The following is a 26,555-nucleotide window of genomic DNA, read 5'->3' on the forward strand; positions in this document are numbered from 1 at the left end:
ACTCTTGGTAAAAAAAGCTAACTCCCGGTTAGCTTAATTGGTAGAGCGCTGGACTGTTGTGCGGGAGGTCGTGAGTTCAAATCCGGCCGGACCAACACTCAGGGTCTTTAAACAACTTAGAAGAAAGTGCTTCCTTTGTAATAATATCTGCAAATGGTTAGACTTTCTAGTCTTCTCGGATAGGGACGATAAATGGAGGTCCCGTCTCCTGCAGGGTTGGGGTAGAAGACGTTAATTTCCCACACACGAGATTACTCTGTGATGGATGTCCTCCCCGGGGTGGGATGGGTGGGTAAAAAAGGGGTTAGGCGTCAATTGGAACGAAAGTTCTGTTCCTTCCTCCTGCCATTCCTGTGGCGAATGAATTAAACTTAAACTTAAACTTAAACTAGTGGAGTTGGTAGGGGTTTAAAATGCGTTCTGTAAGGGGAAAACAATGAATTGCTATGAAGTTCTCCAGGTATGAAATCCACTTACTAGTCCATACTGACAATGACCTCACCCTCCAACTACCACCCTTCCTTGACATTCCTCATTGTCAACATAATGTCGCGTCGAACTTTTTCGTTTTAACCGAGCACCAGGATCATAGATGCGTTGTTTCCGATGATAGAATGTTGTTGCTGCGCAGTCAGCGTGGTGAGTCATAATCAGCATCATAATCAGGATCAGAAAAGAATGTGAGGGATGCAAATTCTCCAATAGATCACTTTTTAGCTGAAAACGTTACAGCTTTTAACCAGAGTGCACTGCGCCATGATTGTTGGGTTTAGTGTATTGCATTACTTTGCGTTACTACTGTAGGGACATTTCCCAATGTTGTTAATCGATCTACCTTCCTAAGTAAAGGCAAATTAACTAATCGCGAGTATTGTATGGTAAATCTACTATCTTGATTACTGAATGAACGACAGTTGAATTAGAGCAATGAAAGTAGTCACTTGATCAATGAATAACTCTACCGTGGCGTAAGTTGACACGCTGGTAGTCCGGAAGAGGCAGTTGACCGATGGCGTTCATAGGGCCTGTGCGACTCTTTCCATTCGCTAGTGCTTTTAAATCTTCTACCCTCAAAATTAAGCTCTTATTAGAATATCTCTTAATGACTTTCCTTTGCGATGTAATAATAAGGGTTAGTTTTAAGATGTCATCTCCCCATCTGTATGTTCTTGGGGTTTGGCAAAACCGGATGAGATTGTGTTACAAACGGCAATATTTTTCTTATGTGCGCGCGCTATTTTCTTTGTGTTTAGTACACTTTTTCTCCCTCAGAAAACATCTGGAGAGATATATTTCTTAATGTAAATCTTGGAACACGCAGGTAGATACATCATCGCGAAATTATGTCACTCAAACAGAATGTGCTGCAGCATTACTATCCGTTAGATACACTAGTTAGGTTTATAACATAACCAAAGTAAAGCGCGCGCTCTGATTGGTCAATTTAGCGTCCCTCATTTGCCCATGGGTGTACGCTGCTGACGTGAGCAAATGCAAAGACTATTTTTCCGCGCGCGCTTGTTTTTTCTGGTCACGTAAGATTTGTTAAATAAAAGGGAACTCTTTAGCTACAATGTATCAATGTTATGTTATAAAACAAATGGTAAACACCACACCGTGCACTATTGAGTTATGGATGCACTTGGGAGGTTTGCTAAGCACTCAAGAAGCTAGAGTCGCTCTCGGCTATCGCCTCGGCGACTCTTAACGCTTCTTTCGTGCTTAGCAACCTCCCGCGTGCATCCATAACTCAATAGTGTACGCTGTGGTGTTTACCATTTGTTAAATACACATCCATATACTTTATTCAAATACCAACTTCAGGACTCTTCAGCATAAGATAAAAAAATTTTGTATAAAAACCACCATAGACAACTAAAAACTATATTTACAACTCTTAGTAAACACGAATTATAGGTTACTAGTATCAATTATAAATTATAATTCTTAAAACTGCTGAAGAATCTAATTTCAGTACTACTATATGTACATTCAAACTCGTCAATGAGAAGGGCCTGGAGTTTTTATTTTAAAGGGTTTTTTTTTGCACTCCCAGAGTTCTTCAACTCCTCAAGCAAGGAGCTCCATGCTGCCACAGTTCTACCGTCAAAGGTCCTCTTACTGAAGGTAGACTTGCACATGAGGATCTGAAGTTTCTCTTTTTTTCTTAAACTAGCGGTATGTATATCTGATCTGATCTTCTGACAAACTTTTTATCTACGCCTTAGCGGGCGAACTTATAAAATGCCGAATAGGTATTCTCTAGAGTACGAATAGCTATTCTGCAAAGTATTCTAAAGTACCATGTAGAAAAGAGCGAGTCTGGCCCTCCAAATCTTGCACTCTATTCGGCACAGACAGAAAACTTGTGGATTTCTCTCCTTGGAGTCGACAAGGAAATATAGGTTTTCTCCATAACGGTCTGTTGTAACTGTGATACGAGAGTTGTACGTGTGCTGCTGCTGCTGCTATTAAAGCTTGCCATGACATGATGTAATCACTGGGTGGTTTGATATTCCTGCCGCAGTCAATATTTTGGCGAAAGGTAACACTTGATAATTGCTGGAAATTGAAACTAAAGGCGAACGCAGTTCGACGAACCCGTATCTTGCCTGAAAAATGTTGAGTAACCTTTAATTACAGTAATCGTTCATAATTCATGCGGTGTGCTCTTTTCGGCACGGTGCTTTACTCGGCATTTAAAGCCGTGACACTGTCACGAAGTTTGGCATTAAGACGAACTAGTAACCAGTTTAGCTCTTGTAACACGAGGATATATGCAGGTATTTATTAGTGCCAATTGAAATGAGTGCAGCAAAATTTAGGACCTTCTGCAATTTATCTATTTAGACGTGTTTACCAGTGGCATTCTCTTCATCTACTTTGACTCTATTGAAGTAGAGCAAGGTAATGGAAATTCAAATTATCGCGCTTCTATTTCCAATTCGGACTCATGCACTGTTACCCTTAAATTGTAGGACGCTAAGTATTACTGCCATTCAGTTGCGTCGCCGGTCAACAAGTGAAGGGTTTTCTGCTTCATGCAAGATGACATTTATGCTTCTATATATAAAACCAAACCAAAACAAAACAAAACAAAAACTGCAAAACAATAAATAAAGAACGCAAAGACAACTCTGGCTGTATGGTACATCGAGCCTTTAATTCGACCATCTTCTACAAAAATTTTTGTGACTAAACTAAGATAACACGCAATAATTTCAGCATCGGGATGAAATTGAGATATATTTTTGTCTGCCCTGCACAGAGAAGATGATATATTATTGTTTGCATTCTTTCGTAAACGAAAGAAATTTATTCATTGTAAATAACACTGTAGTGTGCGTACGAACTGTGGTTATTGCAGTGAGTTTTGAAGAAGTACTTCTTCGCAAATGGCATTTTTAACATTTGATGTTTCTACTGTTTCATTCTTTGTAGCGGTATAAATTAAGGTGCATTTAACATTTGATATCTCTACTGTTTCATTCTTTGTAGCGGTATAAATTAAGGTGCATCTAGGTGGCTGGATCTGCTTGCAGCTCCCGTCATGAAGTGTCCGTCAGGAAGTGATGCTGCAGCAGCTCATCGGCCGAAGGCCGCCAATCTGGATCCCTAAAATGACAAAAAGGAAAGGTGATCAAAGCTGTGTTAATCATACAATAGGATCAAGAAAAATACGCCGAAATTCTCTGAAAAAAAAAAAAGAACTGTAGAGAGATCCTTTATTATTCAGGTTGTTTCTAAGAGGTAGGTGTAGTTATGCAACTAGGAAACTAACCTCGTGAGACACTTGCTAACAAAGTCTCGGGCAGCTGATGAGAAATCCTCACTGAGTTGTGGCACTGTTAATGAACCACTTCCAATTGCAAAGATGGCGGCCATAGGAGGCATGTCAGACCTGATAATGAAACAGGAGATGCAGCTAAATTACTCCTTTCCACGTTTCTGAAAGCAACATGACACTTCGTCCTGATGGTCCAGTTACATGCCTGTACTACACGAATGCATTCCTTCTTTCGAGGACAAAAAACTGTGTTAACCGCCCCCCCCCCCTAACCACACACACACACATACACACACACGCACGCACACACACACGCACGCACACACACACACACACACACACACACACACACACGCGCGCGCACACACACACACGTATGCACCCACCAAACCACCCATGCCCTTTGAATCTCAGAATGTACCTTAATAACAGGTATGAGTGGTCGATTCGAAAAAAAAATTCATGTTATATCAATATTGAAATCATCGTGAACATACCACGGAGGCTTTCCAGTTGCCATTTCAAACACTGTGCAACCAACACTCCTGTTAAAACAAAAAGGAAACATGTTAAAACAAAGAACATTAAACAACAGTGATCAAAGAGTCAGTCGGCCCAATAGGCAATCGTTCGCTTTTGAAACTGTTTTAGAAAAAATCTCGATCACACTCACCAGATATCAGACTTACGGCCATGTCCAGTCTCCCGGATAACCTCGGGTGCCATCCAATATGGCGTGCCCTTCATGGAACGAAGAATATTACTTCTACTCATGCTCAGATTCTGAAACAAAATCAGTTGAATCAAAGATCACGATACTATTTGGATCGCTTTCTCAACAATGAAAAGTTTTAAATATAACAAAACCGTGAAATAATTGCACTAAGGTGAAAACACCAAATGCTACCGAGATAAGACAATTCACAAATAAACATTTAGGGTTCCTTCATAGTGTAGAAGACAAAGAACAGGTTTTAATAGAACACCACCTCGTCAAACCTTTGTTTTCATTGTTTGCCTTGTAGTCTTCGATTGTCTTATGTACTCTATTACTTTGCGTCAACTGTGTCTTCTAGTATAGTCTCTCGGTCAAGAACTCATTACGATGACTCGGCCAGGTCTAGCACCCGTCCCTCCCGACCCGCGGTCCAAAGCACTGACCATTAGGCCACGGCGTCTCCCACACCCTATAAATAAGTATAGTAAGTAGCAAACCTTACCATGTAGAGACGTTTGGCGCAACCAAAGTCGATCAACTTGAGAACGCCACTCGCCATTATAAGAATGTTACCACCTTTGATATCTCTGATGAGCAAAAAGGATATAAAACATAAACTACGTGCATACCCAAGAAAGAAAAAATAGCTGTTGAAGACGACAAACTGGAATTAAACTTGGTTGAAGACAAGATTTACCCTTATACCTATGAATGACGTTGTTGCTATGGAGATAAGACACGCCCGACAGCAGCTGCTTCGTGTAACGACTAAACACGGGCTCGTCAAGACAACCAAATCTGAAAGAGGAACAAAAAACACAGTGCTACTTTCTGAACAAATGAACGACTGTAAAAGCTGTGTACCACGCGACTGTTGCTATAATTACATATCACATGATGTCTACGGTCTACAGGATGGGAAAATTTTACAACAACAGCTAATTGTCAAACCCCAAGATGGATAGCCTGAGTATTAGACAAGCTTTCAAATCTGGCCGATACAAGAGGATGTAATAATACTCCAATATCTGAACCGTGTAAACAGATTATTCAAAACTTTGGATAAAGATTAACCTTGATTCGCGGACTGCAATTTATCAATAAAGAAGGGGGATCACTCGGCTCGTTTTGGAGTTACGAGTACGAAAAGCTAAAATTATTGGTGTTTCACGAGGCGGCAGTGTTGCATTAGTAACCTGACGTGTTCACGACATGCTGCAACGCAACTGGGAATTTTTCCTTCAATACCAATTTCAAGGAAACCACGATTCATAAAAGACTTGGTGTTCATAAACAATGAGGAGTGGATGTTAAGCACAAGAATCACAAAATAGGAGAGCTGCTATGTCATTTTAAGTAGAAATTAGGCCAAAGACCTTACCGTGCGAGTATGGAGGCAATGGATCCCCCTGGGACGAATTCCATGAAGATATTTACTACACCTCCATCTAAACATGTGCCTATATACCTGAAAGTGATGGTCAGAAAATGCATTAGCATTACAAAGAACGCCATACTGTTCAAGCTAGCCACTTGTCCTTCCTAACAAAACAAATGAATAAATATATAAATAAATAAAAATTGATCTGTACTTACTTGACAATGTTTTTATGTTGTAATGATTTCAACAGTGATACTTCTTCTTGGAGTTTCTCGTATTGCTAATGCGGAAATAAAAGATGCAAGACGCTGAATATTGATAGAATTGTTAAATGAAATAATCTCAAGGAAATATAATGGCAGTTACAGAGGGTATTATCGTGAAATCTTAGTAGTTTTGCTTAATCTAATTGGCTGGAACATGGGAATTCCGACCCACTACACTATTATTAGTTTCTTGTGATAAAAATTACCCTTTGCTTTTCGTTTTGCTAAATACTGCTAATCGATCTCTTTTCGACGTAATGAGAGATAACAAAAAAGCCCGTTTCTGCAATACTCAGCCACACCATTACCACGAAGTCTACATACCTTCTCAGCCTCGTCAAAATTGCTGTTGTTGAGTTCCACCTGCTTCACGGCGATCATTTCTCCCGTGTTGGTGAGTCCGCACCAAACCTACACAAAGATACCACAAGATTGGTGTTCATTACATAGTGGTAACTCAATTTACCAATGCATTAAGGCATAATAATACAGATTACCTTAATCTTTATCATGAAAAATTTGAAGGTTTCAACTGCTCTTCATTTGGCAAATTGGATTGGAATGATAGACCAATTCATCGTCTCTTACTCTTGCCACTTGATTTTGCACTTCAGCCGTACATTTAGATTCGCTTAATACGTAATCAGTAGCTAAAGCACAAGTATACCTTCGTACAATCATCTACTAAAAGCAAGTGCCACTAACTAAAGGTGTTGTTAAAGCATGACGTAAAATAGTGCAAGTACCGCGCTTATACAGATTATCTGCAAACATGCTGACAAAAATTCCCACAACTATACCTAACACATGAACAATATAATGATGGTTCTGCATTTCGCAGACGGGTTTTCCTCGATGGTAAGTAATCCATGACGTTTAGCATCAGTAACTTTCCGTTTGAAGAGCGCAGATAGCGCAACTATGTGGATTATCTGTAAATTCCTATGAACAATGGTTCTGGCTTTTGCTAACGAGTTTTCATTAATGATCTTTACTCCCTACAGCCTAGTATCAGTAACTTACCGTTCCAAATGCGCCTTTTCCGAGTATGTTGCCCTTCTTCCAAACAATCTCCTCTTCACAGCTTGTGGAAGACTGGGTACGAGAAGACGCACTGAGTCGACTTCGCACCACGTTCTCAGCGACTGAAGCAGCAAAACTTCCCATGGAACCTTGGGAAACATTACCCAAACTTCCGAGCGAGATGTTAGACCGAGTGCGAATTGTAGAACTGCTGTTACTACTGCTGCTAATGGATGACTTCCCTCTCGCCATTTGCTCGTAGTAATCGATTTCCACAGAATTTTCCGAGCGTATTTCTCGCTCCGGAGTCGGTGTTTCGGGGCCAGAAGAAGAACGTGGCGAAGAGAAGTATGTATCACTACTGTTTAGCGAAGAAGCCGGAGAGAGAGGTCGAGGTGAGGCCGATCCCAAGCTATTGTACGACGAGTCCGTATCCGAGTACTGCTCGGAGAACGAACTCGCTTCCGAAGAAGTTCGTTCTTCACTCGGTAAATCTGACTCGTCTAATATCTCTGACGAAAAGTCTCTGGAACATCGGTAACTCAAAAGCGATTCTTCGCCAGTATTGACTTGTGATGAATTAGACTTTGCACGAAATATCTCATCTGACGAGCAGTTCTTCGTGGTCTGATTATGCAAAACAGAAGCCTGATCCATTGGATTTGTCCTACCACTTTCTCTTTTATCCTCCAAACTAAGCTCACGTTTAATAATGGCCTCCATGGCGTCGTCAGCTTCATCCTGCACAACCTGATGTTTCGCACCGACTTCGTCCACACCCATGACATTCTCTCTATCTCTTGCGATACCTTCTTCCGTAGAATCAAGCTGCTGCTCCGTAACACCACCACCTTGGGGTTGTGTTACAAGAGCTTCAGTACTCTCTGCATCGGATCCCGAATCAGAAACCACGTCAGATTTCCCCAACTTAAGCCGCGGGACACACATCCCAATCAAACTACTAAACATCCCACCGTCTACAACATCGAATTCACCTTCTTCCGTCATTCCCTCGGAATCCTTCTCATTTCCTAAGACCACCACATCAGGGCCCTTATTGCTCCCCTCCTGAGCTTCCCTACTTTCCTCCTCTGGGCCCTTAGGAGGGGCACCGACTTGTTCGGTACCCTCTGTAGTCCGAGGGGTACTCAGTGCACTTCGAGGCGACTCTGGTATTGGGGTAAGAATAGTATGTATTCCTTTAAACATGCCGAAAGGTCGGAAGGTGCAAAGATTGTCCATAGATTCCTCGGCTACATCCAAACCTCCCTGGGATATCGTCCTGAGTCCGAGTTCCTCCCGGGCCTCTCTCTGCTGCACTGTGACCATTTTGATGTCACTTTTCTTTTTAGTCTTCCCTTTCTTTTTACTGCCTTTAACGTTTTGTTCAGGTACTTTGTTCTTCGTCCTAGACTTAGGTTTGCAAGTAGCCGCTGTTTTTCCTCCACATTTCTTTCCTTTCTTTCCCAAAGTATGTTTTTTATTCCCCATTCTGTTGTCGTCCACGGGCCCAATCGGGGGATGCACAGCAGATTTGTCCACGGGTGGTACAGGTGATGGGAAAGGGTTTGTGATTTTAACACTACTAGTACCAGGTTCTTCCATTCTGGGTGTTGCCCATGCATGTTTTGGCGGACTGGGCTCTATAGGTGCATTGGAAATTGTGCCATCGCGACTGTCGTCTGGTTGAATCTCTTGCACAAACGGCTGCTTAGCTATTTGACCTGACACATTTTGATGAGCGTCAACCAGGTGGTTCTCGTTTTCTTCGATATTTTTCAGTGTTGTTTTAACTGTGTCTTCCACAAGCGAATGATTAGAAACATCATTTTCGGAGAACGATTTAAGAAAAAGTTCAGTTTCTTTTCTTACCGATGATGTACTTTTAGAGTAGGTAGGTGCACGTCGAGAAGAAGCGTACTCATTCGTAGGCCGAGCAACCAGGGTCGATTCTAGTAAGGAACTTGTCTCACCCACAGTCTTAACAACGCCTGTAGCACCACTTACCCTGTTTATGGTGTTATCAGTTGAAGGAGAAGACGACACATCTTTCTTTACAATGGTGCACGAGCACAAGCCGGTGTTATTGTCACAAACACAAGAGACGTCATAGCCTGTCATGTTCGGGGAAAAAGGAAGAGCGGGTTTGGTTAGAACAAGAGCTTTGCTATCGCCGCCCTCCACAACAGAAGAGTTCACTTCAGAAAGTTCACTCTGAGGATGAGGTTCTCCATTGCTCTGCTCGACGATCTCATCTCCAGAGTTTTTCCTTTCTTTCTCTATCGATGGATCGCTTCGGAGTCTATTTTCCATTCCATTCAGAATTTTAAGAGCAGAAGCTTTCCTTTTATCGGTAAATGGAATCCAGAAAACATCTTCACTTGAACGACGGCGCGGTTGGCATGATTTACAAATTTCTCTTTCGGTGTTAGACGAGATAGTATCTCCTTTTGATTTGGTTGTTTCGGGAAGAGAATCTCCACACAGTGAGCACTGTCCCGTCGCTAAAGCTTCCAAGTTACTAAGATCGATGTAAAATTTTGTTCCATTTGATGACGACTCTTCAACTGTTTGAACACTAGTCGGCTCATTCTTTTCCATAGTACTTCCATCCACGGGAATCCAAAACGAGGGGCGTGGAACTGATTCAAACGTTCGTGTCATGACTGATTCGCTATCTTGTTTCGTTGTGTCGGATTCCAGCTGTATGTCCTCTGGACTATTGCGTGACACAATGCGCGGGGACGGAGGAGGTGGCGTGACTTCTCTCACTTCGGACAAAAATAATGATGAAGACTTTTCATTCCTTCGGCCTTGTTTTGTAAGCAGATCTAAAAAAAAATCTTATTTCAGGCTCATTTCAAAATAAAACCCGATGCAGTAAAGATGAATCAGGTCAAGTATTGGAACATTACATGAGGTTCGTTCATCGGGGCACTCCGTTAGTCTGTTGTCTTGTTTACTTATTGTGGCACATTCTCGTCGAATTTTTCAAAACCTTGGGGTGAATCAAGTAGAACTACCATCTAGCTTGAAACTTTCATCCTCAAGAACATTCTCACGTAATAAGCTTTACATAGATAAGAAAATACTTTGTACTCATTATCTGTCTTGAAAACTTATCCAGACACTTACCGAGATCGATGATCTCCGGCGTAAAAGCGATGTTCTCTTTGGTCATTTCTGACGTCGTGATGGATCGAAGCTCTGGTGTCAAGGCTCTTTTTCCTCCGAGCGGAGGCACTCGTGAGGGCACCGCCAACCTAGAACTTGGTACCAGGCTTTCAGAAGACGATCGAATACGCGCTTCATTCCTAGGTGTTCCAGGCGGTGATAACTTACGCTGATACGAGAGGACTGGACTCGACAGTCGATGATGTAAGCGATAGTTGGGAGGAACTGGTGACTGAATTGATGTCTTTCTCTTACGTAACATGGGTTTCGCATCTCGCAGGTTTCTATGGAGACGAGCAAAAATCTATTTTTTCCCAAATCTCGCAGCTTTTAGTTTATAAGGATTAATTCATGCTTAGAGCCTTTCGTTCTCTTCGGTCACAAAGTCTTGCACAGTTAGTAACGCAATTAGCTCGCTTCAATATATTGGCCCAAATTCTCTCCATCCACGACCAACACTCATCCCTCAATATCAGCTTGTACCGCTTCATTATCCATCGAAAAGCAAACAAAAACAACAAAAAGAAAAAAACAAAGGCCTGTTTTCATTACTGTACCTCACATTTCTCAATTCAATGTTGAGAACTGATAAGCCTGGCAGTGCTTCTGAAGACCGTGCGTCTTTTAATCCTGGAGCTAAATTAAATAATTGCGTCAATCATACTGACAAATATTAGCCTGAAAAACAAAACTTAATCCGCTTAATCCCGAGGGAAGTTTTGATGTGAGTTTGGAAGTAGTCTGGGATCGCAATAATTTTCCTTAACTTAGTGCCCTGATTGGTTCTCACACCACCTCTCAACAAATCAAATGCAAAACCGAAACCAATCGTTACTTCGCCATTCACGTTTTCCCGCGTTCCAGGAGGTTGCTTTAGTTCCTCAATTGCATCAAGTTTTAATCGACCTACTTTTTCTCTGAGAAGTGATACTTTTGTTTATGATCGAAATGCGCCCTGAAGTCTTCCAAATTAACCCTTAAACTTCCAGAAGTAATTGACGCGTAACTTCTTCCCATAAGTTTTAATAAATTATCAGAGAACAGTTGATAAACGCGTCACACCATTCACAAACCTGTTAACTCTTGTCTTCTAGGCTTCCCTCGTCCAACCAACTCAGAGCTGGATCTGGAACTAAGGGATAACTCGGGTTTCTGCGCCGAAGGAATTCTAGGCATGCGCACGTCAGACGGTTTATTTGATACGGGATGGCTGGATCTAAACACAAACAAAAAAAAAGTAATACCGACAGAAGTAAGCGAATAAAGAAACAAATGTATACACCACACACTGACCAACTGGCAATAAGATTCATAGCAACAAACGGATGGATTATTGGGTGAGATACAAGTGCGATTAAGACAAGGAACAACTGCAAGACAGCGTGTTTATAATTATTATACCTTTCCTTTGGCAGAGAAATCTCCTCTGAGAAACTCTGTGGCTTTTTCTTCAGTTTTCCTGTGGGATGGAGAAGGAACGAGCTTAATCAATCACTTACACATGCCTGGGTAGTGCACCAACGCAAAGCAACAATAGTGTCGTGTACTGGCTCTGAAAAATGTCGGGGTCAGCAATAATTTACAACATTACCCATCAAGATGCTAAACAAAGTTAAAAGAAAACCTCTAATACAGCATACAGAACTGCTCTTGTGGTGCACGTTATTTTGTCCTTTATTGTCCACGGGTTGGGTGAAATACACATATCTAAACTGTAGGTCACTTAGCCTGCAGAGCAGGCGTAATTTTATCGGGCAAGTGCTCAATACCATCTTGGTGAAAATTATAGCTACCATCTTTGATTTTTACAGCTGCGGAAGGCTGGGGAGAAAAACATATTTGTACTGAGGGGGCGAGTCCAAATTACCCTGCTAGCAGTTCGTTTCTCCTACGTTGAACATCAAACATGGTGGTTGAATAAACGATCGCGAACTTCTAAACATTAACTTCCTAGTAAGACACCTGCATTGCAAGCTACTCAGGCAGCCTTTTCTTTCAACTTACGCTCTTTTCTTTGTGAAGGGGCTGTGTTGACTCGAGAAAATGAATCCTACAAAATAATAGATATGAAAAATGGTAAATAAATTTAAACATGAACAGTTTTTAACCAATAATAATGGTTATAAGGATTATCTGACTGTTACTCTTTATGTCTAATTATGCTTTTTTTTTTGCTTGCATCGGAGTACTTACAGCACTTAAAAGATTGCCTTTCTTCTGTTCTGTTGTTTCAAGCTTGGATGGAACTGACTCCTGTTCATTTTGAGGTGGAGCCGGTGCTAAATGGGATCGCAACAGAGGATTCGAATGAGAATATGAACTCAATGGTCAAATAAGAAAAATTATATGAAATGTAAATAGATTGGACCAAGCATCTATTAATGATGAGTAACAATAAATGTAAGGGGGGGGGGGGGGGGGCAAACTGACTGTGTGGTAATATATACTGACGTTTTTCATTATTTGATGATTGTCTTCACAAAGACACACATGCCATCCAAATTACCTGAATAGACCCTATGCGAATGGTATTTGCTTCCTTGAGTTTGCCCTACCCAAGCCTCTGTAAAAAAGAAAAAAAAAAGAGAGAGAGACAATTTATTAAATACAGACAAACACGGTGTTTGCGTGAATGCTAAAGCGAGAATTTTCTGTGAAATGTTCCCCGTAAATTTTCGGAAGGATCAAACTTTCTATCTAAATCTTGAGGGTCACTAACGTTCCCAATGAATTATTACGCGAAACTTTTATCCATTGTAATTGAATTTTGAAAAGCCGGTACTTCGAGAATTTAATGAAGCATTAATGCAATTCAAACAATAGCTGCCTCATTTCATTTCGGCGTTTGCATAATTTTTGCACAATCCTGTTATCAAATTATGATCACTGGACATAAAGCACACTTCAAAGCCGATCTTTTTTAAATATATAAACTGACGTTACCTTTTAAAGCCTGTTGCACTCTTTTGCCTTTGGCTACATCCACAGCAGAAAGTCCTGCAAGAGACGAGACAATCTATTTGATAATTTAACTGAATTTATAGAATTCAAGTACAGGTACAAAGGTGGAACTCGATTCAACATACAAGTTACCTACAATGCGATGTGACGCTTCAGCTAACATGGTTTAAAGAAATGCTTGTGACCTCCAAATTGAATTGAGTAATGAAATCAGTTTCACCAACCATTATCATCCGTGATGGTAACATCAGCTCCATGATGTAGAAGGGTATCAGAGACCAGCTCAAATCCATGAGAAGCCTGTTTTGTTCAAACAATAGTAAGATGAAAACACCTATTAATAGTGAATAGGCAGGTCTCAAAACGTTCACAACTAAGAGGCAAAAAAACTCTATTCCCATGCAAAAGGGTCCAAATGGAACAGTGATCTACTTTAGCTATTTATGGGACTTTCTATGCTCACCGATATCTTTGAAAGATTTTTTTCTTTTTCAGCCCCTTCTGTAGTCACAGCTACCTATTTTTCCACTGGCAGGGCTGTGGTCTAGCAGCGCCCGGTGGCCCCTGGTGTCTTACTTTTGTTCTTGGGCGACCCTGGAATCTTAGGTTTTTCATAAAAAGCATATGCTGGGCACCCTGGATTTCACAGTTTCTGAGCACTGGACTCCTTTCAATTTTCCTTAGAGCACAGCCTTGATTGGTCACCCATGCCAAAGACTTTAAAACTGGTGTAGCATCAATGATCACATGTTACAAGAGCTGTCACTGATTGGGAAGCAAAAAAAAAAAAAAAAAAAAACAGTAATACTAAAAACTAATTGTTGCACTCATACAGCTATGTGAAGAGGAGTCTTTCCAACATGTCCCTTGGCATTGACATTAGCACCCCCCTCGATCAGAGCCAGCAAAATAGGCTGATTGTCCTCTCTGGTTGCACAGTGCAGGGGGGAGTAGCTGAATCGATCTGGTACATCTGTAGGAGAAAAGATCATTAGAAAATAAAAACATGCACGGTTTAGTGTTTCTACAGCAAGGGATGCAGACAGGCAAACAGACAATTGCTGAATAAAGGGAGTAAGTTTCTATTAAACAAACTATGGTGCTCTGTCAGGGAAGAGGGAGGGGGTAAAACAAGATAATTTGGTTCTCTCAACTGAGTTGATAAATGTAAATTGGCCACCACAAAGAGTTTCTAAAGCTAACATTTCGAGCGAATGTCACTCCTTCAGGGCAACAGATGGGTAAACTGAATTCAGGATTTTATTTTAAAAGAAAAAAATAGGTTTCTTAAATTCAGTATTTCCCAGCCATTAGTGTTCTAATCTGGGTAAAAAAATTCGATAACTCACCAATCTCACTGGCTCCCTCCTGTATCAGGATATTTACAACACCCTGGGCATGGCTTCCTTTTCCATGAGCAGCAAAATGAAGAGGTCTCTTGCCTTCACTGTCTCTTGCTCCACAATCTCTATAAGTTTACAATTTACATTGAGTGAGAACAGTCTATTGTGAAATTTGATTTGTACATGGCAGTACCTGTGGGTAACATTTCTGAGAAAGTACTGAGTATCCAGTTTTTTTTACAAAAAAAATCAGCTGCACTTCAGGATTTGTATACATCTTAGCAATTGTATAGTTATACTCATGATTTACTGGACTCTCTCCAAATTTTTTCATTTTTTTAAGATTATGCATTACTGTATGCATGTCCCAGAGATTGTATACATCTAAAACTGCAGAAACACTACACTTAAAGTATCAATTGATACATTAAGGCAGAAACATGACAGGGTGGAAAAAGCGCACACTGTAAGTACCTCCCGTTGTCCTATACAAAGCCTTAGAAAACTATTCTAAGGCTTTGTATAGGACAACGGGAGGTACTTACAGTGCATGTGTTTTCCATCCTGTCCTGTGTTGGTACAACACTCACTAATAACTCAGAAAACTGTGAACACTTTTGATTTGAATCTGACAGGTCAGTTATGTACTGGCGATTAACACAATACAGTTCAAGACACACAAATGACCATCAAAATTGTGTGGTTTTGTTTCCCACACCTTAGAATAAATGGCTTCTGCTGTAACATGCAATGTTTTCTTTTCTTCTTTTCAGTTGTAAAGTAATACGTAATGGTTAGTCTGTGACTTACGCATTGTGAGCTATCAGTTCCCTGACAACATCAACTGGGTGATAGGAATTCTCCAGTACAGCCTTTTCAACTGCAAGATTAAATGAAATTTATCATCTACAAAGGACTACATGACTGTGTCTAGAGACTACAGATACTATTATAGTACTATAGATTTCTATCACTGACAAGAAGCTCTTTTTTCTGATTGTTCTGGCAAGAGTAGTCCTAAGGACTTTTGTCGATAAAGGAGATGAACATTTCAGAGTCAACTCTCCTAGAGATTGTCGCAATGTCTGCAGTCACCTGAATACAGAGGAAATGCTTTCTAAGGACTATCCTTACCCAGAGGATCTGAAAAATTATTACTGCAATTAGTTAACTTACTCTTTTCAAAGAGATTTATATCTCTGGTGACCAGCAAAAGGGGTGTCAATCCATCAGCATTCTTGCAGTTTACATCCAGCCTTGCTTTAGATGACTAGAACAGATCATTACTGAATAAATAAGATGTTCATTTCAAAGCATAAAAAAAGACTTCCCAACTCTGAGCCCTAATATGATTATGTAAGATGTATGCAATAGTTACTGCATGAAACATATCAACCAAAAATTCTCGTTGTAAAATAATGAAGGATCTAAAGTTAACCATGTAACTGTCAAGTGACACATCTTTTGAAGCAGCTTGACTGGATTAATGTATTAACTCTTCGTAGAAGGTTAACACTTACCAGCAATTTCTTAACAAGTTGAAAATTTCCTTGCCAAGCTGCTTGTAGTAAATGGCGAGAGGAGTAGCCTGTGTTCAAGAGGTATATATGCATATAAACTTTTCATTTGGTACCAAAATCAACAATACATAATGCTACATGCATTTCTTTCACTGTAAATGCTAAAATCAATTGTCCACAAACCTTGCCTTGCAACAGAACCTGAAAGGTGAGACAAAATATCGAATCAGGAAAAACTACATCAAGCTTTCATCAGAGGATAATTTAAAAAATAATTTCAAAATACAGCCAACATACCTAGCAGGAGTGGTCTCATGGAATCAGTTGCAATATCAAGCACTGTCTGTCCTTTGTTGTTATGTAAAGTGATGTCTGCTCCATAGTTTAACAGCAGCGACACCACCTGAAGCAGAGAAATACCCTCTTGTTACAGGAAACTCTCTCCTAACAATAGCTTCCTTCCAACAAAAAGTTAAATGCAATCCTTTTGATTGAAATATGTCAGCCCCAGATTTACAATTTGCTTCTCTTTGAAACAGAGATACAATTTGTCTCTGCAATGCATGCCAGTCTTAAAATGGACTGGTTTCAGAGAGTTGACTTCAACTTTGTTGATAAACATTTAGATCAAATAGTAATAAAGAGCTCCCTCCTGTTACCCGTAGTTGCAGACCAGAAAATCCTGAAAATCCTTGGGCAACATGGTCAGTTATGTTGTGTCACCCAGTTCTGTCTGCAAGCTTACATATGGGTTATTGACCAAGCATGAGACCACGATGGCTGGATATTGGCTGAGTTCTTTTTTTGGGCTTTTAAAGACCAAAACAAAGTCATGCAAGGTCCATAAAAATGAAAAAAAAGGAACAGGGTTCCACACTAATGATAGCTAACTAGCCACAGACTAGTTTTGGCTGACAGTTTTGGCTGATGGTTTTCAATTTCCACAAGTCAGTTTGGCTAGTAAACACAGAAATTGTCGTAATATCTAAGATGTCACTAGCCACTTAGCTAGTAAGTTGAAAAGTTAATGCCCAGCCCAGAAGAATGAGGCTGATATCCAGACATCTTGACTGAACAAGCTTGGTTGATAATGGATTTATTATATGGCAAAAATGCTTCCCTCAATGAGAATCAAGAATGACTTGTTCGAAAGAAAGCCAAATGTGTTTGTAGCACAATAAACACAAGAAGGTTGTTTATGTTTTAGTTTGGACTGTCTTCTGCCACTCTTTTGCCACTTCATCCCCCAGATTGAATAAAAGTCCCAAGTATTGTACTGTAAGTCTGCTACACACACTGTTTTCATGTTGCGGGATCAAAGCAGGCAATCCTGAGAGGGCAAGATGGCTCAGGTAGCCAATCAGAACACAGGATTTGCTTCATATTGCCCAAGGGTACTGTCAGCTATATAATAAACATACTTATGGTATAGTCTGTATTTGTTTTACTGTTAAATTGTCGTTTGCTCAGATGACTTAATTTAGATTGAATTAGTTCTAATCAGTGCACGCGCACCTTTTAAAGCATTGTTATCAAACTGGCTTCTTGATATTTGTTAAGATACATACAAAAAAACTTGTTCCATTGCTTATAAAAAAGAAACCTGCAAGACCACTTTATCCACTTTTTATCTCAGATTGTGTATGTGTATTTGTGAATTCAAAGTCCTATCCAAAATGATACTCCTTTTCCCAGAGTATAGCAGAATTCAATAGGATCTTTCGCAAAAACTAAAACAGTGTGCACCCCAAGTGACACAACCACATGGTTTCAGTATTCTACTTTTACAGCTTCCGTGCGCAATTCTATGATCCCAGAATGCACTCCAAGAGCTTAAGAAAAAGGCTGAGCACCGCATGTAGATAAGAGCAATTGAAGTTTATTTTCCTCATCCTCGTGGGTTCAAAATAACTTTCGATTTAAGTGATCAGTATGAAATATCCTTAATGATGCTGTTTGACGCCATTGTATATCGGCCCTAATTGATCTTACATCATTACCTTCTCGTGTTTATTCATGGCTGCAAGCATAACAGCCGTGAAACCTTCTTCTCTATCTTTTACATCCACGTTTACAGACTAGAAGAGAACAGAAAATTAAATTAAAGAAGGCTGTGCTGTTTACACAAGAGCAGAATCACGCTATTTAAGTAGTTGCCAGTAGAAATGGAAACCAGATCAAGATACAGGCGCTTCGATCGTGTTGGTAGTCTGTAGGTTTAACTGTAAACGATTTGAAATCATTGTATATTTCAAAAGTGATGAAATGGCTTTGGATTCGAGGTAGCAAGGAGTTCGAAATATTAACCGAGTTCAAGGAAGCCTTTTGAGTGAAGAAAGTTCACATTTACGGCGAATAAAGAATCATCATCAAAAGAGAAGCTTGAGCTTACCGCATTTCTAGATGTACGAGCGAGGAAGTTCTGTACCCTTTCGATGTCACCATTCTGCAACGTGAAAAGATTGTTACCATCTCGAAGCAAATGTAAACAGCTGATCGAGAGAGAAAAATAGTGTATGCATCCATCAGAACACACGCATTAGAAGCTTACCTTAGCTGCATTTAAAAAGAGCTCACTGAGATAATCGTCAGCCCTGGATGAAAAAAAAAAAAAACAAAACAAAAAAACACAAGAACAAACTTAATGTTAAAAGGAAATTTCAAATAGATACAATGACTGAGAGGATACCGTGAAACAGGAAATTCGAGTGAATTAATCTGATCTATATTTATCATTTACCGTCCATTGCTGAAAAGTCTCGAGGTTATATCGTAGTAATGTCGCATATAGTCCTTGCTTCCCCGGGCGCGACTAGATTGGCAAGAAAAACCTCCCTTCGTCATTGCACCGATGATTAAAGATAAAGGAGAACCGCCATTTGTTTGGACTCCATTGGCGGAAAATCAGCGTGAACATAGACGCTTTTCGGCCATTAAAAAACACGATAACTCAACGTCAATATAACAAAAGTTCTTTGGCTTCTAAATGATACCCATAATTCAACTTTGTATATTTCGCTGCACCATGGCAATGGCCAATCAGAGAGCAGTATTTCAACAATTCTGTTGGGTTGCGTCATTTTCCCGCAAAACATCCAAAATAATCTATTCAGAGCGTTCGACGATAGCTTTGGTTATGAATAAGAAATTTACCTATAGTTATTGTTAGTTCATCTAAAAGTAAACTCGCGTGAGAGAATATTATTTATAAAATGCTTAAAATATGCCTTCAAACTCTACCTTTAGTTTAATATTTTAAATATTCTAATGATTTTAATACTAGCATCGGTAATTTCTTGATAACGCGGTCAACTGTCTTGATCGATAATTCACAAACTATTTCTAGTATAATCGGCGCGAACAAGCACAAAATTTCACCCAGAATATTGAATTCCAATGGCTATATATATCTTATTAGGCAAAATACAAAAAACCAGTAAATATACTCAGCAATACTACACAAGCACAAAATTTCACCCAGAATATTTGAAGTCCAATGGCTATATATATCTTATTAGGCAAAATAAAAAATAAAAAAAAACAGTAAAAATACTCAGCAATACTACACAACAAAACGTTTATTAAGAGATTTATTACCCAACAAGCCAAATCGTTATTTAAGTGCAGGCGAATTTCGCGGATATCTCTGGAGTACAAATATCGTGTGATATGAGTACAAATATCGTGTGATATTTGTACTTATCTCGCGCGTTATTTGTACTCTGCGAAGCACAGTTGGATAATAGTTATATCTATTATACTAGTCCAGGAACATAAATAACAAAAATATGGAGCATAAACTTGTCTTGGAGTACAAAGCAACTGGCTTTGTAAATTTATGCACAGCTCGCGTGAGCATGGGCTGTTTATGAATAATAATTTAGCGAAGTCATGACACTTTGTGGTAAATTGTAACTAAACATCAGTCTTCAACACTTAATCTCCACAAAAACAGCCTTAAAAATTCAAAAATTTTTACATGATGACTTCCACATATGGATTCGTCGTGAAACCATTGCTTATGGCAATTGCAACCATCACGAAAATTGCCTGTTCTGATAAAGTCACGCAAAGTTATTACGCTCGGAATTAACAAACGTTGAAAGAAACTGTTACAGATTTGCCAGGGAACTGATTAGGAACGGATAATCAACAAAATATTTTCTTTACGCCCCCTTCTTTATCTTCTATGTACAATTTGTATTCCTTTCGTATTTTATTTCCACTTTCTACATCACGAAATTGAAGGCAATATCGGTAGGTACAGTCAAGTCGTTGATATCATCGACGAATGTTTCAGATATTATTTTCGTTCCCTTTCTCTTCACAATTTTATACTTTCAGTGCAATGAAAACATACGGTGATGCCCTAGAAAATAAGTTAAATTTAAAGAGTACTCACTTTTTCAGCGGTATTGGGTTTTGCAGCCTGAAATAAGGCATCGTATCTGACCGCCCGGGATATCAAAATAACACGTATTTTACTACCCGGAGAGTATACCACCGTTCGGCCTCAAAAGAGCATTTCTCTACCACTACGATCAGTCTGGATCTTCCTTGTTTTCTCATGACGAACACAGCGTGCTACGTATTTAGATCTACTCTGTGGAAATTTTCCAATTGTTTCCTTGTTTCTATAGCTCAGCATTGTGATTGGTAAGTCTCGCGTGAACGTTTCAGCTCTTGAGGACACGAAATTAGTGTTCCAATTTCCATGAAAATGGTACGTGTCGTCAATAGTCACGTTATATGCATGGGTGACACGCACGCTACAAACAGGTAAACAAAGTCCGAGACACTATAAGTGGTCTTTCTAATAATGGAATCAAAGAATCTTGTGGCTTCCTCTTTCCGATCAAACAACGAAAATACGGTAATCGAAAACGGAAAAGTCCGAGTGGCATTTTTTTTTTACTAATAGTCTAGACGTGATATTTTTCCAGCAGTTAATGCCCTTTCGAGAAAATATAGGGTAAAAAAAGAGGAAGCGAGGCAAAATTTAAAAAAAAAAAAAAAAGAAAAGGCGAAGAAAAAAAAAAGTGTTATTTTTCTTCCTGTTCTTTAATGCAGTTGAGCCCTCGGTACACGGAAGTTAGACAACCGTGGAGACCTCGAACTCACAGCTTCATTCCAAAAATATCACCATCTCCTGGTTCGTAGTTCATGGAGTATTCTCGTTTTGTCCGTTTTTTACCTTGGCAGGGCTGCTTTTGCATTGCTGTATTCGCGTTACTGCACTCACAGGCGGCCCGAGCTCTCTTTAAGAACCACACAAGGAACACAATTTGCATATCGATTTATAAGGATTTGTATGGGATTTTCTACAGGATATCCATGGAGATAGTTAAAAGTGAAAATATTAGGGAGTTTAAGCAAATCACTACGGCTGGCGCTGCTACGGCTATCGTAGTTGACGAGGCTTGGGGAGAGTACGTCGCCGTAGCCCGCCAAAATTCAACTTTAAGCAACGCGAACTACAAACCTAGTACGGCTGAGAAGTTTAAAACCAATAAATTAAGTGTCTTCGCGGTAGTTTTGCACGTCTAAAAACTCAAAATGACTTCGTTCAAAGGGACGAGGGATTCTAAAGTTCGGAAAAAAAATTGTAGGCGATCCTGTGCACAGTGAATGAGTGAATTAAAATATTTAAGCTTACGTGTTGTAAAATTGCCAGTTTGGAGCTTATAAACACCAAAGCAAAGTTTCTACACGGTCCCTCATAACCCTCGTCATTCCTCGGCTTCAGCTATTTGAATTTCAAGTGGTCTTTGAGGTTTGAAAAGGAAAAGTTAGACTTTCTACCAACGCATTTCTCCTTGCGTTCGCTGCGTTCTCCATGCGCACACTGCTTCGATCCTTCGACAAACCCGGCGGCAAAAATGAAGGCAGATTCACTCGGTAAGGGACAGCAAGCTTGATAAATATTCCCGATAAGCTATTTTTAAAGATGTTAAGTGTATTTCAATAGTTAAAATTGCTCAGGAGAATGTATAAAGCGAAGAAAGAAGCGAGATAAGTTCACGTACCACAGACTACGCCGAAACCTTCCTACTCGCGTAGAAGGATTACCCGCTACGGCTGGATGGGAACCACTAACATGCGCAATGACTCGTTTCTGGACAATTTTACTTCCGGTAGCCGTAGCAGCGCCAGCCGTAGTGATTTCCTTTAACTCCCTATTAAATAAAAATGGCTTACCTTATTCCATACGTGTGTTGTTTGCTCCTGGTGTCGTTATTTTGCCGATTTAAGCGGTTTTTATTTAATCCTGGTTTTCTCTTCTTAAAGAGAAGACAAGGCCGAACACTTCTGTTCGGACAGCCTGCCGGACGAAGGATTAAAAAAAACGCTTAAATCAACTTAAATCGGTAAAATAACGACACCAGGAGAAAACACACGTATGGAGTAAGCTAAGCCATTTTTATCTAATATTTTCACTTTTAACTATCGGTCCATGGATATCTTGTAGAAAATCCCGTACAAATCCTTATAAATCGATATGCAAACTGTGTTTCTTGTGTGGTTCTTAAAGAGAGCTTGGGTGCTGCACTTAATACATGTAAAAATTTTCCCCACGGCTTTGAGAACATTGTTTAATTAAACGCCGTGCTCCTTTTTTTTTTTTCTTTTTTTTTTTCTTTTTCAAATAACATTTTCCCTTAGAGATCAATTATTTATTCTAGGCCTGCCTTCGGGGAGTAATTCAACACGGATCATAGCAAACAAGGACAAGAAGACGGCCGTATGTACACCTCGTGCCTTTTATTAAGCATACCAATTAATTTATTTACAAAATGGCAAAATTCAATTCTGTGGAAAATAGAAGAAAATTCTTAAATTCGTATTCCTTAAAGCGCAAAAAATTTTATTTCACAAAGCCATATTACACCTCAACAGAACGATCCAATTCACCCAATTGTTCATCCAACGAGCCAGTGACACGCCACAGGCGAACCAACCTGTCACTGAACAAAAAAATCAAATTTCAACAGAATTTAAACAATCATTTGATATTTGCCTTACTTGAAGAACAATAAAAAAAAAACCTCGCAGATGAGATGAGTAGCTACCCAATAGACCACACGATCTAGATTGGATGGGATATGTTATTATTAGTTTTATTTCCCTACAAGTCATTCATTGTTATTTATTCATCGCACCCTTAGGAAGAGAGAGACAATGGGGGAGTACACGAACCTAACCAAGACATCAAGACAATTACTGGTGAGCCAGGGTTCTAGATCAAAGTGCACCTAAACCCAAAAATTTTTTTTCGCTTAACGAAATAAGCGTATTTTTTGGAGTATTTCTGTGCAAACATTTTTTTATTTGCTCAAATCTTCAATTTTCTGTGCCCAGTCAAAATACGGAAAATCGGCCGCCATCTTGCCCCACGGCCGAGTTTAAAGAGGAATGGCTCTAGCGGGTAATGTGACGTCAAATCGAGAACACGAAAGTCTGCATGTCACACATTTTCGCTTGTTTGGGAAGGTTGTAGTCGATTTTGTCCGAAAATATGCCGACTAAGTGTGTTGTAGGAGGATGTAGCAACGTGCGAAATTTGCAAGAGGGTATCACGCTTCGGACATTCCTCATACAACACACCTGGTCGGCATATTTCGGACAATATCGACCACAACCTTCCCAAACAAGTGAAAATGTGTGAAAAGCAGACTTTCGTGTTCTCGATTTGACGTCCCATTATCCGCTTGAGCCATTCCTCTTTAAACTCGGTCGTGGGGCAAGATGGCGGCCGATTTTCCGTATTTTGACTAGGCACAGAAAATTTAAGATTTAAGCAAATTAAAAAATTTTTGCACAGAAATACTCCAAAATATAAGCTTATTTCGTTAAGCGAAAAAAAATATTGGGGTTTAGGTGCACTTTAAGCTCGTCGATATAAAGCCCAACACTCCTAACCATCAGGCACGGGTATTTCCCTGATGATCTAAAATTCACTCAGTGGGTGAATGTCTTAGCCATGACACATTCAAACTTACAGAGACTGCTTGTCTTTTTTCAGTGATAAACAACCCCTTACCTTGACGCCGTAAATACACAAGACGAATTCGTACAAATAGCATTAATTGGATGCCTGTGAGCTTTGATTTCGCCTGCAAGTTATAAAGAAAGTACGAATTTGTTTCACTTTCGGTTCCAGTTTTGTAAAAACAAAAACAAGAGAAGATGGAACGACGGTATGGGGAGCCAATTTGTAACCTTCATGAAAAGGAAAACGAAAGACACTCGTTTTCAAATATGTCACAGCTGCTATCTTTGTTCTTCGACGACAGAGCTGGATCGTACTAAACACGCTTAATTCAGTCTTTAAGCTTTATCAAAAATTTACCGGTGTAAATGTCTTCCCATCAGTTTTGCCTGGAACTAAATTAAAACCAGTTGGGCCTACGATAGGTTTTGCTTGACATGCGCTATCCGCCTTCAAGCAACAGCCCCAAAGTTATCTTCTACATCTGTTTTTGCTACTTGGGCGGTTTTCTTTTTTTTTTTTTTTTCTTTATCTCTCGGCACTCAACACCAAACTGGGAACAACTCAGTTACTTCCTGTAGTTGTGAGCAATCCTGAACTCCCAAGAGTCGGACTATCACTTAAATTCTCGTAACAGTATCCCTAATGAATCAGACATTAGAGTGAAATGATCGCCAATTTAAAACGGACGCGGTTATCAAACTCATTTTCCATGTCATTACCACTGCAAATGTATAGAGAGCAGTATGAAAAATAATCATATTGATGTTAGGGTGTGAAAGGTTTAAAAACATAAACAAATTAAGATAAAATAGAATATCTTACAGACGGGAGCAGCGGTTTCTACGTTCCACAATTTTAGCATACCACCGCGGCAACCGCTGAGAAGCACGTCTTGAGGATGTAAGAAATCTAATGCGCAGACCCAGTCCTTATGGGCTGCCGTCATATGCTGTGGAAGTAAAAGATCAGTATTATGGAATATCCTCCAGGTTTTACTCTTTTTTTTCCAAGCTTGGAAAAGTATTAGAATTATGCGGCACTTGGGGACTGTTTAATGACCTAAAACTTCTGTGAGAGAAGCTGATTTCTCGAACAAAAATCGCCAAATAGCTTTGACAGAGTGTCTCAAAAGTAATCTCGGATTGCATTTGGATCACAAAATACTTTGTCATTCTTTCAGTAAATTAAATGCAAAGAAAAACCAACGACCAACATCGCGATTTGGTTGTACGAATTTTGCTGCACTTGAGGTCATCCTGAGACCAAAGATGGGGAAGAACAGGTTGAAGGGGCCTTAACTCTACTCCAGCAAATGCTTCTTTGCCCATGAAAAAATTTCGGTATTCATGCATTTGCAACAAAAAGACTTCCTATGGTGGGATGGTGGGATTTCCCTGAGACCCGCTGAGGTCATGGCGAACGCCCTTGTTGGGTCATTCGACTGGCAGGGTTTGTCCTTAGCATGTTCTTGCATAAAAAGTCTCCTTGTTCAAAATATTAGCCAACCCTGCCGAGAAATCACTTGTCAAGTGAAAGAATAACAAAAAACTTGCTAACGAAAAGCGGTTGGCAAGGGTATCGTGTTCTGATGATCCTGTCCATAGCCAGCTTGAACAAACTGCGTACAAACCTGTATAAGTTGCTGCGTTTCAATGTTCCACTTCTTGATGCTATTGTCGCGTGATCCACTAAACAAATAATTGCCTTTGAGAGCCAGTGACTGGACGCCATCATAGTGGGGTGGTTCTAGTTTGCTCTTGGCCGACTGTAAGAAAATAATACACTACATGTGTCACTCCTTCATAAATAAATAAAAAACAAACAAACAAACAAACAAACAAACGAACAGGAAAGTTTTCTTTAGACAATGGCCGTCTTATTTTTCCGTGGTTGCCATGAACGTCAGTTTCGAAATATTTTGAGTTATTCCTAATGAGATGTAATTTCTCCCTTTCCACAAAACTATGCAAAATGAGCCTCATTTCCTAAAACTCGTGCACTTCCATGGTCAACATTCTTTAATACGTGGCAATTGTTTTAATCATTGAAATTGTGATAACCAAATGATGGTCATTGGAGACACCATACCTGAACACCGACGTTAGAACCATTTACTTCAAATATCTGTCGAAAAAAGAAAAGAAATTACTATGAGATGAACATGCTGGCTTAAGTTCCGAACAAAATCTTCAGTTGAGCAGTCGTCTTAATAACCACGCCAACTCTAAGTTCCATTTTCTCTAGCATGCACGGAGCAACCTCCCCTACTCCACCCTCCTCTTTACTTCACCCACCCCTCCCCTTTATTCCACCCCATTACTCCACCCTTACCCAACCCAGCCCACTGCTAATGAGTAGAAAGAGTTCATCCTTACCCACAACCAAATCC

At 39.8% G+C, this 26,555-nt stretch overlaps 2 protein-coding genes across 3 annotated transcripts in view; both read right to left on the reverse strand.

The window, feature by feature from the left end:
• Nucleotides 1–3,406: 3,406 nt before the first annotated feature.
• LOC111329625 (uncharacterized) lies at nucleotides 3,407–20,757 on the reverse strand. 2 transcript variants are annotated; one of them, XM_088754886.1, is made up of 30 exons: nucleotides 20,576–20,757; nucleotides 18,725–18,767; nucleotides 18,566–18,619; nucleotides 18,174–18,251; nucleotides 16,471–16,576; nucleotides 16,357–16,374; nucleotides 16,174–16,241; nucleotides 15,830–15,923; nucleotides 15,464–15,533; nucleotides 14,660–14,778; nucleotides 14,144–14,283; nucleotides 13,535–13,610; nucleotides 13,293–13,346; nucleotides 12,856–12,912; nucleotides 12,543–12,628; nucleotides 12,354–12,399; nucleotides 11,751–11,808; nucleotides 11,423–11,565; nucleotides 10,907–10,985; nucleotides 10,311–10,633; nucleotides 7,176–10,006; nucleotides 6,477–6,563; nucleotides 6,102–6,166; nucleotides 5,887–5,973; nucleotides 5,211–5,303; nucleotides 5,008–5,092; nucleotides 4,461–4,570; nucleotides 4,285–4,332; nucleotides 3,782–3,901; nucleotides 3,407–3,615 (listed from the first exon to the last, which is right to left on the reverse strand). In XM_088754886.1, exons 1-30 carry the CDS (start codon nucleotides 20,614–20,616, stop codon nucleotides 3,549–3,551), a joined length of 5,346 nt encoding a protein of 1,781 aa, XP_088611012.1. In that variant the 5' UTR covers nucleotides 20,617–20,757; the 3' UTR covers nucleotides 3,407–3,548. The 2 variants fall into 2 exon arrangements, with proteins under 2 accessions (XP_088611012.1, XP_088611011.1); XM_088754885.1 differs by lacking the exon at nucleotides 20,576–20,757 and adding an exon at nucleotides 18,914–19,151.
• A 2,163-nt stretch (nucleotides 20,758–22,920) lies between these two features.
• LOC111329599 (kinesin-like protein KIF21A) overlaps nucleotides 22,921–26,555 on the reverse strand; it is a 28,839-nt gene continuing 25,204 nt past the window's right edge. The window contains exons 33-37 of the mRNA XM_022934329.2: nucleotides 26,255–26,290; nucleotides 25,797–25,931; nucleotides 24,989–25,115; nucleotides 24,215–24,287; nucleotides 22,921–23,138 (exon numbers count right to left, since the gene is read on the reverse strand). Of these exons, the coding sequence (XP_022790064.2) occupies nucleotides 23,057–23,138; nucleotides 24,215–24,287; nucleotides 24,989–25,115; nucleotides 25,797–25,931; nucleotides 26,255–26,290 (453 nt within the window). The 3' untranslated portion in view covers nucleotides 22,921–23,056. The remainder of the gene's footprint in view (nucleotides 23,139–24,214; nucleotides 24,288–24,988; nucleotides 25,116–25,796; nucleotides 25,932–26,254; nucleotides 26,291–26,555) is intronic.

This window comes from Stylophora pistillata, chromosome 3, assembly GCF_964205215.1.
Source record: "Stylophora pistillata chromosome 3, jaStyPist1.2, whole genome shotgun sequence".
Taxonomy (NCBI): domain Eukaryota; kingdom Metazoa; phylum Cnidaria; class Anthozoa; order Scleractinia; family Pocilloporidae; genus Stylophora; species Stylophora pistillata.

What these genes read in the sequence shown, in the direction of transcription:
- LOC111329625 (XM_088754885.1), bottom strand. Translation starts at nt 19,017, where the DNA reads ATGACGAAGGGAGGTTTTTCTTGCCAATCTAGTCGCGCCCGGGGAAGC. An exon ending in CAACATAAAAACATTGTCAA is followed by an intron (nt 5,974 to 6,101) that starts GTAAGTACAGAT and finishes CATCACTTTCAG; the next exon opens with GTATATAGGCACATGTTTAG. An exon ending in GCGCCAAACGTCTCTACATG is followed by an intron (nt 4,571 to 5,007) that starts GTAAGGTTTGCT and finishes ATTTTGTTTCAG; the next exon opens with AATCTGAGCATGAGTAGAAG.